Source organism: Nesoenas mayeri (assembly GCF_963082525.1).
Source record: "Nesoenas mayeri genome assembly, chromosome: 1".
NCBI lineage: Eukaryota > Metazoa > Chordata > Aves > Columbiformes > Columbidae > Nesoenas > Nesoenas mayeri.
In genome coordinates this window covers 63,808,857-63,826,341 of record NC_137541.1, presented here as the reverse complement: position 1 = coordinate 63,826,341, position 17,485 = coordinate 63,808,857, and the positions used below count along the sequence as shown (strand labels likewise).

The 17,485-nt window shown below is 42.5% G+C and overlaps 1 protein-coding gene across 1 annotated transcript; it reads left to right on the top strand.

Moving 5' to 3' along the window:
- Window positions 1–832: 832 nt before the first annotated feature.
- On the top strand, window positions 833–10,853 carry USP18 (ubiquitin specific peptidase 18; the record flags this gene model as incomplete). Its single annotated transcript, XM_080359612.1, has 10 exons — window positions 833–1,001; window positions 2,169–2,265; window positions 3,467–3,612; window positions 5,488–5,567; window positions 6,379–6,525; window positions 7,320–7,415; window positions 8,096–8,266; window positions 9,201–9,332; window positions 10,155–10,204; window positions 10,759–10,853. The coding sequence occupies 10 exons, from the start codon at window positions 833–835 to the stop codon at window positions 10,805–10,807; spliced, it is 1,137 nt and encodes a 378-aa protein (XP_080215738.1). The 3' UTR covers window positions 10,808–10,853.
- Window positions 10,854–17,485: the final 6,632 nt, after the last annotated feature.

The following is a 17,485-nucleotide window of genomic DNA, read 5'->3' as shown; positions in this document are numbered from 1 at the left end:
CCCTATTGGAGGCGAGCTTTTAAAAAAGTTTCATTTTTGTGTAATTGCGTTTGAAAGTTTTTCACATTGGTTTGCTTGTGTATTGTTACTTTGCTTTAGTTTGGTGATTTTTTATTTTTAAATAAAATTAAATTTAATTTTTTATTAAAGAGCAAGTAGCTGAGACTGTCAGAATAATGGTCCGTCCAATACTCCCTTGAAAATCAGGGCATTGTAACTGTTCTCTTGCTTAAACAGTTACTTTACCTGTGATCGCTTGAAGGAGCATAAAAAGAAACTGTATGCCATTAAAATTTATGGTCCAAAGTGGCACAGTAGAACTGTGACTAAGGCACTTAAAAACAATGCTGAGAGCTCAGTACAGAAAACAAATGCTTGTCAGCTCAAAAGGGTTGAGAAGGTAAAATTTGCCCTTTTGAATACTTGGGATACTTTGGGTGATAAAGCATTACTTTTACTAAACAGAGGAGTGTTGCAACATCTACCGTTTGACAATTTTAATCGTATTATTTACTAAATCTTCTTGAAGTTCCCTGGCTAGATGAAGTTGTTTCTGTGAAACTGAAGTTTAATTAATTTATTTAGCCAATAAAGGAAGACACGATGTGCAGTTGCTGTAAAGCTTCATGTCTGTTACTTCGTGAATAGCCCACAAACCTACATTACCCATGTTAATTCAAATGTAGCAAAAGCTGTTGCAGTAATCTTACTACTTTTATTGACATTCCAGCTTTTTCATAATGAAAATATCAAATACAAAGGCAAATCCTATATTTCTTTCTGTTCTTTCTGTATCTTTCTGCAGTACTTCTGTCTTTGTACAATATTGTTTATGGGAAAAAGAAGTGGACGTCAAAAAAGAAGCAAGAAACTGGAGCTGGCACAAAGCGAGACCATGAAGGCAGGAGCAGATGTGCACAATAGCAAAGAGGAAGCCGAAGAGCCAAAGGCCAAAGACCAGAGGCTAACGTCACTGTTTGGTGTGGCAGATTTAAAAAATGGTAATAATGTTTTGTCTGGTCTTCACTCTCATATTTTCTGTTTCTAATGCCTACTATTTCATTATCTGTCCTTAGGCTTCATTTTCTCTTACTCTTTACCTCTTTGCTGAGGAATATACAGACAATTTTCATTTTGTCCTGTCAAATAAGCATTTTGGGTTTTCTTGGGGAAGGTATTACTTGAAGATCTCAGAGCTTTTTCTCCTTTAAAGTCCTCAGAAGGGCCATTGCAGCTGAAAAGGTCTAGTTGCTGGCTCTATCTCTTTGCTGGCTCACAGCCAGCATTGCTTCTGGATTTGCTAAACCATGGGCTGGGCCCTAGTTATTCTACCGCATCACTAGATTGGACTCTCAAAAGCTATCATCAGTATTTCAGGTGTACAAACTGTTCTACCCCAGCTATAGCCCACCTTTACCACTGAATATATGCGTTTCAGAGTTGTTCTGAGATTTCTTTCCATGTCTTCTCTCCCTTTAGTGATGACTTTAGAAGAAAAACTTCTAATTTCCGACCACAATTAGTTATACCTCTTTGGGTGACAGAATGTGCCATCTTTTTAGATGCAGTGTGAACAGCTGTGACTTGTGTTTTTCATTTCTCTCCGACTAGTTTCTTTCTTTGAAGCCGAGATGAAGAATGCCAGAGGTGGGCTGAAAGGGAAACTTAAAGCCAGTGTAGTACACAGCTAGCATGTGGTCCCATATGTAGCTCTTCATTCTGTTGTTAGGCCTGGATGTATAAAAGGCTGAATAAAAATCCTAATACAGTCAGCCTTAGACTTCTGTTTCATGTGTGGTGGTTTTTGTTTGTTTGTTTGTTTTGTTTTGTTGGTTTTTGTTTGTTTGTTTGTTTGTTTAATTGTCTTTAAAAAATATGTTATGTTTAGATGTGTTATGAAAGGACAGAAAATAGAGAAGCCGGGAGACATCTGAGTATCATAATTGAGTATTACTTGGCTTTTTCCTATCAATTGCCAAACAGAAATAAATGTTATCTGCTTGGGGAACATAAGAATAGATTGAACACTTTCTCAGATCTGACCAAGATGCTGGGCCCATGCACTGAATGGCTGAATATACGCAAGAGGAGTTTGCCAGTTCCAAATAATTTTCACTTTCTTTTCTTGTACCTATCTCTAGACACTACCTCTTTTTCTGTGCCTACAGAAGCTATTGGACTGTACAACGTTGGACAGAGCTGCTGTCTGAACTCTCTGCTCCAGGTGTTCCTCATGAATATACACTTCACAGGAATACTGCGAAGGTACCACCGATTTGAATTACCTGAGATACTTCCACTGTTACTCTGTTGTGTCCACTCATTTTTTTTGTTTTAATATGGGATGTACATTTGAAGGCTTGGATCAGCAAGGTGCTTTAGGCTCACTCAGCAAGGTCTCCACCTTGTTGTGTTTGTCACATACAGACTAGTGCATGCAGAAGTAGGAGTTTCAGCCTTCTGACTTGTTACTCATCTCTGATTCATGTGCCCTTTGCATGACAGAAAGCTGTAGTCCTGAACTGAGTCTTTATAATTTGAGTTTCTCTTTGTCCATAACAGGATATGATTTTATTCCAGGTATCCTCACAGGTTGTTATAGCTAGAGGATCTATCATGTGTAACAATATCCACTATTAATTTTGTAACTTTAAGCATGTAATCATCACAGTATCACAGTATGTTTGGGATTTGATTTGGATCATAAACATGTTGTGATCCGTAGCCTCTGGTGCCTGATTGTCCTGGGTAGCACCTGAGAGAGAAGAGCAACTGTTGTTGCAGATGGCAAATACATCGTGTTACTTCGGTTTGCATGGCTGTGCTCTCTGCTTGTTTGTGAAGAGGACTTGAGCTTCTGTCTCCCTACCAACCAAAGTAATAACTGGTTTGATTTGCTTTCAGTTTACTCAGTTCACTGCAGCTTTAATCATCTAAGTGGATCGTTCCTGTTCAGTCCTGCTTTCTCCAAATTTCTAATGCACTCATCAGTGTGCAGAGGGGGAAGAAGAAAAGTTACAGGCATGCAGAGATAAGGATTGTCATAAATGGGCAAAGATAAATAAAGTAGACAAGTAGGTTACCATTGTTATTTGAAGATAGATTTAGAAAAAACATGCAGACTGCGATAAATTTAGGGAGCGTAATGAGCTTTCCAGTTGGCATATAGTTGAAATACAAGCATTATGATGATATATATGACCATGACATTTTGAGAATGAGGGCATGAACAGGTGGGAGGCAAGAGCAGCTCTGAAACTGGCTGTAACTAATGTTGTTTCTAGAGCCCAGAAAGCACTACAGGTCCTGCTCAATTTGCCCCTTATTCAGGAGTAGACCAATAAAATTGTGGCTTTTTGCTTTAGAACTGTCAGCCTGCATTGTGGGATGAGCTAGTGCAGGTGTCTCCCTTCCCTTTTTCCTTTTTTTGCTGAAAACATGTCCATTCTTGTTCTTTTCTTTATAGGATCATGATTCCACGACATGCTGCGCAGATGAGGAGGAATGTCCCATACCAAATGCTCTTGCTGTTGGAGGAGATGCAGCGTGGCAAGCGGAAAGCTGTTTTTCCCACAGCCTTCGCTCACTGTCTTTCAGCATACAGAGTGAAACGTAAGCAGTGCTTTCTCATGCCCACCTCTGTCTGCAGACGAGGGGTGTTAATTATCAGGTACTAACAAGTAGAGCAGACTCTGACATCTCATTCAGAGATTCAGGAATGTGAGGAGTAGGTACATGATGCTGTAGTGCTCTTTATAGCTGCAGTCCAGTTGTGACTGAGATGCTGTATCTTATTTGTGAAGAAAGGGAAAAAAAGCCCATGATGGATATGCTTGCTAATGTCCAAAGGCTGGGAAGACTATCAGACTGCTGGAAGGTTCAGCTACTCACCCTGGCCAAAGGGAAAGAGCGGTGCAGGGCAGGGAGGACGGTTTATAGCTTCATTTGTCTTTCTATACTGGCATAGTAATAGTGAAATAGCTGCTATTTCTTATTAGAAGGAAGGGATTGTGTGGAAAGGATACTGTGTTCACCCAGATCCCCAAGGACAGAGACCATATACTTCCTGTTCTTTGTTATAAGGGCAGAGAAAAGAATTTGCTGGCTTAACCTCCCATCTGGGCAGGGTCCTAAAGGACAGAGATTGTTAAATGTGTGGGTGACCGATGTCAACGGGATGCTGAGGGTCTGTTTGTGTACAGATACACATGGTATATCCAAATATCCTGATCTTTGTCATATAAAAACCAAAACAGGACAGCACTGAAAGGGACAGATAGTAGCCAGCTCAGATTTATATTAAGGAAGAAAATGAGATAACCTGAATATTTCTGTTTGGATAATTTTCCCCCCTGAGACGAAATGGCTCTGCATTCTACCTTCTCTCTTCCAGTTAAAGAGAGATGCCTAAATAGAGTTTGTAAAGCTCGACAGTTTCCTACTCCGTCCTTCTGCTTTACAATTCAGATGTGGTTCATAAAGACCTACATACAGCAAGTGGTGCTTTACCTGGATTGCAGATGTGCTATTAGATATGAGGAAGAGTATAGTTTTTGAGATTCATTTAGTCAGGGATGTCTGTAATTTTACTAGAATCCAGCTGAAGTCAGTACCTGTGGACTTGCAAGGATGTTGAAAGCACTTCCACACAGGACGTTGGGTTGTTCCACAAAATTTGTTTCACCTATGATCAAGCATAGAGGTAGTCCAGAAATACCAAGACTTTGCTAAACTATGTATAGTTTTTCCCCAGTTCCTGAATCTTGGGTTTGTCATGGGCTGAGAACGTCAGTTCTTTGCATTCAATATGTGGATTTCTTTCTGCCCCGCAAGGTCAACCTTAAAGCAATTCTCTGCTGAGCTATTCTAAGCAAGCTTTGCATTGAGCTGTATCTTGTTAATATGCCAGTTTAACCAGAGTGGAAAGCCAAAGCATGATGTTACAGCATCATCCTTAGCTACCTGTGCTGAAACTGTGTGCTTTTTCCCTGCATTATCATCAAGGGGTTGTAGATGAGACATATGGATAGGCCTCCCTATCATTTTTATCTTGGCACTCAGGAGTCTTGTAGCCTTAGTGAGGGGATGGGAGAGACATGTCTGTGGACTAATGAAGGTGGAAAAGAGAACAGAGTTTTCACTCTGTTGTTTATTAGAAGAACTCTGAGACATCTGAGCCTTATCCTCTGGTAAGTATTGGATATAATTCTCGGCCTGTGTCTGGTGACAAGGAGATGACTTTTGGACTGGATTGTATAATGGGGCATTCAGGCTCTCCCATCTTTTCTCACTGCCTGCTCAGGTCACATGGAGACATTGAGACACTGCAACTTGTCTCCAGCCTAAGCTCTGTCCCTGTCAGGGAACGGCGGGGGAACAAGAGATGGATCTAACAGGGGACAGTAAATCTCCCTTTGCCATCTGCAGGAAATCTGTGCTTGGTGCTGTTCGTAATACTGATTGAAGTTGTGTTTTTTGTTTATCCAGTGTTCGTGCAGCATGATGCTGCCCAGCTCTTTCTGACTCTCTGGAACGTGATAAAGATGCAGATGGGAAAGCTAGAGCTGGTAAGAATGGTCACTGAAAGGTCCTTTGGCCCTTGTCATGTGTGGTTTCCTCTGCTTCTTGAAGAAGAATCTCATTCACTGACATTTGTCCTAAATAAAATTCTTAAAATTATCCCCTCTTCAGATCTTTCCTTGCATCTTTCAAGTGGGAGAGGGAATCTTGATTTCATAGGCTTCAGCATTTTGAATCACAGTTAACTTTCGTTCATCCTACTTTTAGGGCATGCCAGGGTCTCCATTCTAGTGGGAGAACTGATTAATAACAAGAAGATTGATCTTTTTGCAAGACTGAATTTAGTTACCTTGCATTTCTTTTTACCCGAAATTTCCGTAAGCATTTTTTGACATGTCTTGACACAGCTCCTCCTGTCTTTGAAGTCAGCCATTTACATTTCACTATAATTACTCACTGTTAGTGTGTTTATATATATGTGACAGTTCCTCCCTGGGAAACTGTAAAGTAAGAGAAAAGTGACTCTTCTTCAACCCACTGTCATAGTTTTATTCATACAGCAGACAGGCTCCTGTTGCAGTTCCAAACAAATTCTGCATCGAAACAGATGTTTAACTGTCTGATCTTGTTGTAGGCTGTGTCTTTCCCCTGTTCTAGAGGATGAGGGAAGGGAGTTTTTCTCCTTTAAATGGTGGGAAGTGCCCTGTCCGTGTAAGTCAATGTCAGACCTGGGTTCAAGCCTTAAAGCAGTAACACTGCATGAAATAGCGTGTCCGTGTGAGCTTTCCCACTCACAGAAGGAAATAGTTCAGCTGTGTTCTTCATAAAGCTTGTTTTGGTCTTTTTATACCCCTCCAGGTTGAAGAGCTGAGTGATTTGTACACTATCTGTGTACAGGAGCACCTGGCCTGTCAGAAATGCTCTCTTGAAACAAAGAGGAACAGCAGCATGTTAACCCTTCCACTCCCAGTGCTGGATTCCAATTCTCACAAGCTGAGGACCCTGGTAAGTTCAGTGGCAGCTCTGTTTCCTTAGGAAGAAGATTCCCCTCTGTTGCTGTAGGAGCCTTCTCCTTGCAGCACTGGTGTCTCCTGGGACTCTCTGCTGGGTCTCTGGGGCTTTGAGATGCTCTTTTCTCATTCATGTTTCTTCTTTGTTTTGAGAGGTTCTCAATTTCTCAAAAAAATTGTTTGATTTAGGGGATGGAAAATAAAGTCCTTGAATTGTCTTTCTAAAAGGAGTGTTGACTAAATACTCTGGAAGACTCAAAGACTCGTACTACACAGTGATGTGTACCTGTGAGACCTTAGATACCACAGCGAGGTGTCCTAGATAACTTGTAATCCCTGGCCAGGCACACTACGTTTGCCCAGTGCATTGTTCTCTTACTGATAAATCAGTACTACTATTTGATATCCAGATACAGCAGTAGGTGCTGCCACAAATAGACAGTGGATTTTTCAGGTTACAGCAGACCATTGGACTGTGTTTATTCTCTAGCCACTTTATACTGTTACAGCCTAAAGGAACCTCTTTCAAAACCTCCAAGGCTTTGAAGTAGGTATCAACACATCAACATCCTTTTTGTGGAAATGTGGTACCCTATTTTTTTCAACTAATCACAGCAGTGGCTAGGAAAAATGGGGTACCTTTTTTAGGCTGCTAGGCAGTCTTTTGTCCTTTGAACAAAATGTGCCTTCCGTAGCCTTCCTGTTTGCTTGTACCCTGTGAAACAAACTAGAAGTAGAAACCTAGCTTGGAAGGAATTCAGTTGAAAGAAATCTCTTCTGTCTTCTTAGGAGGACTGTCTGCAGTACTTTTTCCATCCAGAAGAGTTGACTGATCACAACATGTGTTTCTGTGAACAGTGTGGAAGGAAAACACCTTTTCTGCAGGTAATCAGAGAATTATTTCTCCATATGTCTCTTATGCCCAGAACTCCCTTCAGGACTGGGAAGGGTGGGGAAAGGACTCAACCATATCAGTTTAAGAGGAGATCAACAACTCAAAGTCTTGCCAGAACAGTGCATTGAAGAGAGATATGTGAGGAGAACTGCCTCAGCTCAAGGCTTGGAGGGGAGTTTCCACATCATTTTCACCACTGGACTGCCTCTGAGGCCACAATGCATCCATGTGTCTTGGTGGCAGCCATGGCAGCAGCAGTAATATCAACACAGGCAGTGCTGGAAGGAGTGAGCTGTCAGCTTGGTGTCCTCTAGGGAGCTCAAGTGGCCACATGTTGCAAGTTGGCTTGTCTCTCCTCACCAATCTAGTGCTACCAACCTAGGGTTAAGAAAGCAGATGAGAAATGAAGCAGCCCATGAGACACCCAAGGCTGGGTGCTGATCACGCTGAAGTTGAGAAACTTGGTTGTCACAGCTGCATTACGTGTGTGTGTCTCGTGTGCAGACGAGCTATAGAGGTTTGGCATCTGCTGTCTGGTGGAACTGGCAGTTGTTCACTGCAGCACTGACTGCTCTCCATGCTACACTCATTGGATAGAAATAGCTGTTCCCACCCCACCTCCCCAGGGTTTGTTCCTTAGTTTTCAATTGCATTATTTATTGCTTTACAGAGCATGAAGCTAGTCCATCTGCCAAAGACTCTGACCATACACCTAAAGCGCTTCTGCTTCGAAAAATCAGCCTTCATTCACAAGCTTAGTCACTATCTGCCGTTCCCACAAGACCTTGATTTCAGTGCAGTCTTGACAGAAGATCAGTGCCAAGCAGATGACAATGAAAAGGTGGGATACTCCTAATGCCCTGTTTAAAAAGGGCAAATTTTCTTCTCTCTGCTCAAGTCTCCTAAAAACTTCAAGGTATCGCACCAGTACTTGCCTCGGTTCAAAGCACCTCTCTTAAAAAAGTATGTCTCGGGATTTACTTGCACCTGGTGTTTGTCTCACATCCCATGGTTTTAACTGGTTCAGGCATTATTCAACTTTCTGTGCTCAGATTAAAACACCAAAGGCACCATAACTGGAGCTTTTTGCCTTAAAGACAAAACCCAGGCTTTACAAAAAAAGAAACCAAATATATATATATATATATATATATATATATATATATTTTTTTTTTTCTCGGAGAGTCTTCAGCATAACTTTTTCTTGCATTTCTAAACATACTAAAGAAAAGATGAAAACACAGTTCCAGACATCGTAAATAGTGTCTTAGAGGCAACTTCTGTCCTGCGCTTCAGCCTCCAGGGCAAAAGGGCTCTCAGTGAGCATCAGACCCACGGTTTCATAGGTCACTTCTGGCAGGTTCCCATGCAGTGCTGTTTGCCAAAGAGTTGAGGGTGGCAGGGGGGTGGCAGCTTTGCCAAGCAGCTGAGAGTGATCTGCTACACTGGGGATCTGTTCCCCTTACTGAAAAATAAGGGAAAGTGAGGCAACAGCAAAGCCTTGCTGATGCAGTGTTGGCTGGAGTGTAACCCCTTTGCTGTCCTGCTGCCTCTTTCACATTCCTGTGATTTCCAGGGAGGCTGCCAGCCCATAGCTGGAAGGAAAAATTCTGAGGGTAAGAGTGAAAAAGGCAGGAGGATCCTCAAGGCCAATCTAATCTTTCTCCTTTCTCCTTATGAAATGCGCATTCTTGCTGTCCTGGTTGCTGCATCTCTTTAGCCAATGGCATATGAGAATTGCTGCTCTGAAAGTTACTCTTTGTGGCTCTTTGCAGGCTGCCTGGCAGTATGAGCTTTTTGCTGTTGTTGCTCATTCAGGATCAACTAGTTATGGACACTACTGTGCCTATATTCGAAGTCTCACAGAACGTAAATGGTATTGCTTCAACGATTCCGAGGTGTGCCAGGTGAGGAGACAAGTCTACATTTCATTTGCAGCTTTCTGGACACTCCTTCAGATCTCATTCAAACTGACTAACTGATGGTTAAAGAGAACCAGGAAAGAAAACTGAAGCTGCAGAGCTTTGTGCACCTCATTCCTCTGCTGCAGCGTAATCTGAGCTGAGGGTAAAGTGGCTCTAGCTTCTGTACCAAACAAGGCCTCAGTTCTGGTTTGCGATTTGCAGAAGCCATTCACTGTATACCCTGCTTTATGTACTCTAGATCTGTTTAATGTATGTGTTCAGAAGAGGCAAAGGAACTTCAAGTTCCTTGAAGGCCAAAAGGTGTTTCAGTACTTAAAAGGGGCCTATAAGAAAGATGGGGACAGACTTTTCAGCAGGGCCTGGTGCAATAGGACAAGGGGTAATGGTTTTACACTAAAGGAGGGGAGATTCAGGCTGGACATTCGGAAGAATTTTTTTACAGTGAGGGTGGTAAAACCCTGGCCCAGGTTGCCCAGAGAGGTGATAGATGCCCCATCCCTGGAGACATTCAAGGCCGGGCTGGATGGGGCTCTGAGCAACCAGATCTAGTGGAAGATGTCCCTGCTCATGGCAGGAGGTTGGACTAGATGACCTTTGAAGGTCCCTTCCAACCCGAACTATTCTGTGATTCTGTAAACTGTTTTTCCTCAAAGGGTAAAAGCAATAAATTAATTTATTAGAAGGTGTTTAGTTCCTGGAAGTACCACTTAGACCACTCTTACAAGGATTGCTGTGCTGGCATCACAATGCATCCCTCTCTTAAGAGTTTTTACCACCCTCCCCTTGTACGTTTTTCTTCTGTAGGTATCGTGGGATGATGTTAAGTGCACCTACGGACATTCCAACCTCTACTGGTAAGCAAACACACCTTTGTTTTTACCTAATGCTACTATGGGGTTTGGAGCGAGGGTAGCAAAGAGAGGAAAGACAAATGCTTTGAACTGCATCTCTCCTGGGATGTACAGGGCATGCAGGATAGTAGAGGAGACATCCTTGTATTTTCTGGTTACTCTGGTGTGACTGTATGTGACTATACTGGGAGCCTTTAGGGTTACTGAGTAGTTACGAATGGGGCTGCAGAAGTGGTCTTGTTGCTTCTGATTGGCACTTGGACTCTGTATCCTGACTGAAGGTAGATACATCAGTCAAGATTCGTCCATGCCTTTTGTTTTGGCGCAGCATGAGAAAATGAGCTGTGGAGAGAGATAATGTCTCCTGCATTATCTCTCCAGCTACAGCTGTAGTGCTGCCAGAGGGTCAGCTTTACATGCTGCCTCGGGAACACTGGAGGGGACCAGTTCAGTCAACCTAAACCTCAAAAAGCTGAGCAGGAGAAAACCTGGGAGATTACTCGCAACCTAGATCTTAAAAACATGCATCTTGTTTTGCTTTTTCTTTGCTTCCACAGGGCAGAAACGGCTTATCTCCTAATTTACATGAAAAAACAACTCCAGTAGCCTTATCCAGAAGTATCAGAATGTCGGGAAGCTGTGTATTGTCCATGGAGCTCAGCACCTCTGTGACACTGTGGACATGTACAAATGCTCCACAAGAATTGCATCCTGCACTCAGTGATCTCTGCCTTTGCATTTATGTATGAAAAAAAGTGCAGGAGAGACTCAGCTAGAGAAAGGGTCTAAGAACTGTTGCACCTAGAAAATTTTCTTTCATATATGTTTGATATTTATGTGATTCTATGTAGTCGTTTCCTCTCGCAAGACAGTAAAATTAATATTTGTCTCTGCCAACTTAATGGTTTCTTTAATGCTGATGTGTAGGTTCCAGTACAGGGGAAGTGTTTGGCCTGGAAGTCTGCGTGGTGTTCCAGGGAGGCACGTGATATGGCTGGGGAACTGTGATAGCCATACCTAGCCAGGAAGATCATAAGAGTTTGAGACTTACTCTGCCCTTTTGGTGCCATGCTAAATGCTGACAAGGTTGGCAGGGAAGCCTAAAATTCTTGAGAAACAGCAAGAATAAGGACCAGAACCCATTTGGCACATGCACCAGTGATGCTTTATCCTTAAAGCCTTCCTGAAAATGAATCACTGCAGAGGCTGAGATGCATTGGAAAGTTGGTGTCAGCATAAAGAGGTGTTTTAAATCAGGAGCTATTGTAGTATTTCTGATTTTCAGTATGAGTTTGTATGTATTTATGCAGATGATTATTGTTTTAGCATGCTTATCAGGCACTTAATGTGTTTTCTTTCCTGTATAGAGGGGAATATTCAGAACACCAGATATTCTGACACTAGCTAGTGATCTTGCACAGTACACTCCAGATGCTGTGATAAGAGAAGTGAGATACCTTGATGTGCTTGAACTTTTGGGATTTTCCTTCAGTACTCTTCAGCTGGTTACCAGCTGGAATTGTCATGCTCTCTCCCTCCTTCTCTGCCCATGAAGTGGAAATGTCCCTCAAGCAGAAAGTGTGCTGGAGAGAACAATTTTATAAAGAAAGTGAGTTATTTTTAATTCTCCTGTTGAGTCCTGTCACTCTGTGCTGTTGGTTTGGCCTCTGCTCCCATGGCAAGACCACACAACTGGAGAGAAAATGTAGAGAGAGCTGAAAAGGAAGGTTTGGTAATGTGTGATTATCAGAAGAAGAGGGTTCTAAAAGCCCATCACAAGACTCAGCTGTGAGGGAACTTAAAAACTTTGATTGTGATGATTTTTAAAGCACTGATTGCTGAAAGTCTTGACATACCACAGTTTGTGAAAGGATCAGTGATTCCAGTAGTTTGAGATCTAGAAGTATCTTCTAGCCTAGCTTATTCTTTGACTGTATCTTTACAAGGGTGCTATTTTTGTGGGACTGAGAATGTTTTAAAATTGCTAATTTAGTTATAATAGCAGATATATATAACAAAATTTTACTTTGATAATGAAGATGAAGTTCCTAAATCATATCCGTTATTGTTGTTACATGGAAGGTGAATCGAGAGAAGTTGAAGTATAGCTGTGAAATTACATTTTTACGAGCTAGCAGGTATTTATTTCACCATACCAGCAAGGTCCATTATTCTATTCAGCTCTTGTATTTTTGCTGTTCATTCTGTGTTAAAATATCCCCGTGCATTGTTTGTCAGCAGGATGAGGAGTTTTTGGCCTATTCACCTCAGGAGTGTGTTGCACTCTTGCTAAAACACCTTGCAATGGGTGAGTAAGAAAGTTTCTGTCTGCTCTATACAGCACTTTGCATATATGAAGTAGCTGCAAGATGGTGCACTTGCAGAAACTGAGAAGTTAATGGGTTAAGAGACTGACATGTCTAATTTTATATAACCTTAAATTTAAAAACAAGCTATGCTTATGAAAAGTGCCTCAAATGTGTCACAACCATCCAAGTATAACATTCATCAAGAAAGCAATTGCTGAAATACAGTCAGAATCTTTTCAGTCAGTATCTCAATGAAAAATAATGATTTTTTTTGTTCTTTGAGTAAAATTGTATGGAATAAATCCCCTAGAAAATAAGCTTTGTGGATTGTTCTCTGTCTGTTTTTCCTAAATGGCATAAATTGTCCATTAAGAGCCACTCAATTCCTGGTGGTGGTGATGAGCTTGCCTGACCTCTACCCACAGCACAATTCAATTACTGAGTGTTTCTCTGAGCACAGTGTTGCCTTGCATGCTGTAAATCAGTTCTCAAACATGACGTAGCCATAAAGTGTGCACAGAACATACACCTTTAGTACTGGAAGCTCCAGTGAGTTATTTCTAACAATTAGGGCTCCCTGGGTCCATTTTCAGTATTAGCTGCTGGAACATCTCAGGGAGAACTGGGATGCTGTAAGAGAAAACACGTCATATGTCATTTTTCCACAACAGCTAGCTTTCTAGATGTTCAGAGAGCCTATGGCTGGCGAGGACAGAGGGATTTAGCAGCTCACAGCAGTGCTGCCTCCATCATGAGCCATCCACCCTCTGCCCGAAGCACACACTGCTCCCAGAGCAGAAGTGACAAAGTGAGGCTTGTACCCACTGCAGTGCCACCTGAGTTTACAACCTGGCTTAACAAACACTGAGACTGATTTCTGATTTTCTATAGAAAAATATAACACTAAGTATCCAAAGACCTAAAGTCTCTGAGGTCCAGAGAGCTGAAGTATTATATGTTTCAGTCATCATAAGCACTGAGTTTGACTCTTTAATGAAAATAAGAACCGAGACTGATCCTGGGTCCTGTGAAAAACTGCTACATGTGGGAGGTGTGTGGTAGGAAAAATACAGCATCTGCTTTTGAAGAACAAGGATTGAACAATAAAAAAATCACAGCCCTCCTTTTCCACCCTTCAGTCTGTAGGGCAGCACAGCAGGGAATGCAGGTGGGAGGCTCCAGGCCACATGTACAGAGGTTCTACCCTCAGCAGAAGTATTTGGGCTAAAGATAACGCTTGTGTTTAGCTCCAACAGCTGAGGAAATGAGGTTAAACCTTCCCAGGACACTTTGCCCTCACCCTGGAGACACAAGGGGTTTATTGTCAAGTTTGCTGTTGTGTGAAAGCTGATGTTGCTTCCAGATCCAGATGGGCCATGGGAGGGAGGAGCGGGAAGGTGGGCAACCTGCACAGTGTATAGATTTAAACACTCTGCCTGACTTGAGCTGCTGTTGCAAGAAGTCACCTTGGCTGCCTTGGCCTCTGCAGCAAAGTTCAGCTGTACACTGGATGAACTGCCCAGAGACAACTTTTATCTAAGTGTGTGGGATTCAGTGCTGAGGTATTGATACTCTCTGCCCTGTGGTTATAACACAGAGTTCCCCTCACCCAGGGTCTGGCTATGGAAAAGCAGCACCAGGATCTCTGCCTGAAGTCACAGCACTGCTGCAGGGTTGGGATTAGTTTCCATGTGTTTGAGCCACTGAGTGAAGCCTAGCTTGGCTAGCAAGGGCTTTGAAAAAGCGGATAAGCCAAGAATACACATGTGGAGAGATTCTTGCAGGTCCTGGTAACTCTCCCTTTCCTTTTTTTTGTTTGTTTTGGGATTACCATGTCTTAAGGGAAGGAGTCTCTGAGATGCGAATCTCTGAGATAGGAATAGAGCAGTAGCAAAGTGCACCAGTTTTCTGCTTCATCTCCAGCAGACTTATCCTCAGATTCAGATGTTGCCTGTCTTCAAGAAACCCATAGAAAAACAGAAGGGAAAAAAAAAAAGAAAAAAAGCAACATATATAAAAAGAAATATATAAAAATATTTATCATACATACATATACTCTCTAAAACTTCACTATGTTGTAAATCCCCAAATGATATATGAAAGTAAAAGAGAAAGAGTTCTTTAATATTTCTGGTATAATTTTAATTTACAGGAGTCACTTATTAACTAGTTATCATTGGTATTTACAGAAAAATGCTACATGCAAGTTCTATGCTTAAAAAAGATCTTCATAAAAGGACCCATCCTAATACAGATTGAAAAACGTGGGTTGATAAGACAGGAGTTACCCTAAACTACAATGAAATGTGTAAACCATGTTAGGACTTAGCATTGCTAGTAATTTTAATAATAATGGCTTTACTAGCAATTTTGTGGAACACAATCAGCCGTTGTTTCTCATAGATTCCAATAATGAATTCTATGATAGTATTCCTGCAGGGGAACTTTGGCAGTTTCAAGTCATCGAAGGCATCTTCTTTCAACAGGTGTAACCTTTGCTAAGCAGATTGTCTTACTGGCAGTTGCTGCCTTATTTTTCCCACCTGGGGACAGCTTAGGTTTTTGCCCTCCTGGAAGCCAATGCTGGGCCTTTACTCACCCTTTGCTGGCCCCGGGCATTTCCTACAGCGCTGCCTTTCCAGAAACTTTGTCTTACTGGTCTCCTCTCCTTAAAGCCAAGCTCTGGTCCTAACCTGACTGAGGCCAAACTTCTCCCAGGGACATTTTGGTGATGTCAAGCTGGGTCCGGCTTCACCAATAATATCCATGCTGGTATTTCTTCTGATGACACAGCTTGGGCTTGAAGCTGTGAGCAGGGGGCAGCACTTTCCTAACAAGCGCAAACGGAAACCTCAAACAACCTTTCTAAGGTATTTTGTGAAGCAATTAGTTTTTCAAAAAGAGAGCTATTTAGCTCTGGCTCCGTGCTGTTCCCCACATGGCTGTATTATATTTTAGCAGCTTCAAGCTGGCAGGCTCAGCACTGTTTGCACCTGCCTGTGGAAATGTGCCCAGGAGTCACCAACAAACATTTCTGGCATATATGAAGTAAAAAAACCTGGAATAGAAATGCTTCTGAGCTAAAGCTGCGTGAATTAAAGAAAAAAAATCTTGAGTGGCTGCAAAAAAACTGAACAAGGACTTAAAAATAAAGGCAAAGTCGACAAAAGACCTTCACACAGGCTTAAGAAAGGGTGCGTTGAGCTAATGACTGTTTCCCTAAAATAGATTAATGACTGGAATTTCAGCAGCCAGTGGGATGCAGCTTGATTCAGTGTGAAAACGTGCCTTGTTGCACGAGGGATGGGGAAGCAGTGAGAGGCATAACCCTCTCCATGTCTGCCTTTGTGATAGGCAGAGTGTAGGTCGAGGAACTGGGAGAGTCTCTCTCATTAGGAGGGTAGCTACAAATCACCAAGGGACAGGGCACATGACAGCTGTACTGGCTAGCCAGCCTGTTGTTAATCTACATTATTTTCTTAATGAGCTGAAGTGAATTTCTTCCCATCCTTGGTTACAGACCAGCTTAATGTGTTCCTCGGTAGTCCCTGTGACCAGGGCATCAGGTGGATGATCTGGAGAGCAGAATTCAGGCAGAACAAGACTGTTACTTTTGACCTCAGAAATACAATTAAAAGAGTTTCTCCTTTGGCTTGTCCCAAAGCGATCTGCAGAGCTCAGTTAAAATCCTTGGCCGTGAGGCTGAGGTGCCCATGGCCAAAGCCATCTCTGGCTCCGACTGCAGGGGAAAAGCCAGGCTGTAGGATGGAGGAGCAAGAAGGTCTGTGACACAGAGCCATGTAGGAAAGGCCAGGCTGTGGGCAGAGGTCGCTGCTGCTGGTTGAGATGAGCATGAGCAATGACTTGAAGATACAAGAGGAAAACTACTTGATGTGAAAAGGTACAAAATCCTGAAGGAAATCTGCTGCTGGAGGACATCAGTTTGGTATGGCTGAGGACCTGCAGTAGGGAGCAGCAGGGTGGATGGATGCCTGTGCGGGCTCTTTGGGTGTCTGCCGCAGGAGTGCTGAGTGTGCCCATGCTCAGCCCCTCAAGCTTTGTTGGCTTTTGTCTGGATTAACTCCAAAATAACAAGTTTATGCTTTCCGGTTGAGTGTATTCTGCATACAGGGTCTGCGTGAGGTAAAAAGTACCTGAACAGAGTGACCCGCCCCTGCTCACTGGGCATTCAAGATGCTGCCTGTCCAAACGTGCTGCTTACCCTGGGGCTGGTTTTGCCTCTAACAGACAAAGAAATGACAGGGAAGGAAAAGTTCATTAATGGCTGGATGAACAATAAATGCTTAGCACTCATATCTTGCAAATTTTTAGGCAGGATTCTGAAACCAAGTAGCACTCCAGCTCCTTTTGGCAGGACAGGGGAGCCTCCAGGCTGGGCTCAAATGTGCCCTGCATAAAAATGAGAGGTTTGGGGTTCTCCAGAATAGGCTACTATTCCTACTGAGCCTTGTAAAACTGTTTTTTTTCAGTTTATGCAAAGTTGTTTTTAGTTGTGAGTGGTAAAAGAATCTAATGTAGGACAGCATGAAAACAGGAAAGGCCATAAAGTAACAGCAACAGTGTCAGGGGACGAGATCCCTGAAGCTGTTTGGCTTCTGCCAAGTAGGTAAGTATAGAAAACAACAGTGACTGCTCCAGGAAACACAAATATGTCACAGTGTGCCATTAGTGATTACCAGTCAAGCAGATGAAGCAGTTCTGATTTTGAAGAGTCACGCAGAGCAAATATGATGTCTCTCAAAGAGACAAAACTTTATTTATTAGCTTCTTTCTGAAGCAATGGGAACCCTTCATTAAAGGGAACATGTTGTCCCTGCATCCTGCAGCTTGTTAGTATGAGCTACAGGCTGTAATGGAGGCAGTGGAGGGAATGTATACAATATGGGTGTCCAGTGGGGATGAAGCAGTACTGGGACTTTTTTTAACAACTATCTCTCCTGTGGGCAGATCTGCA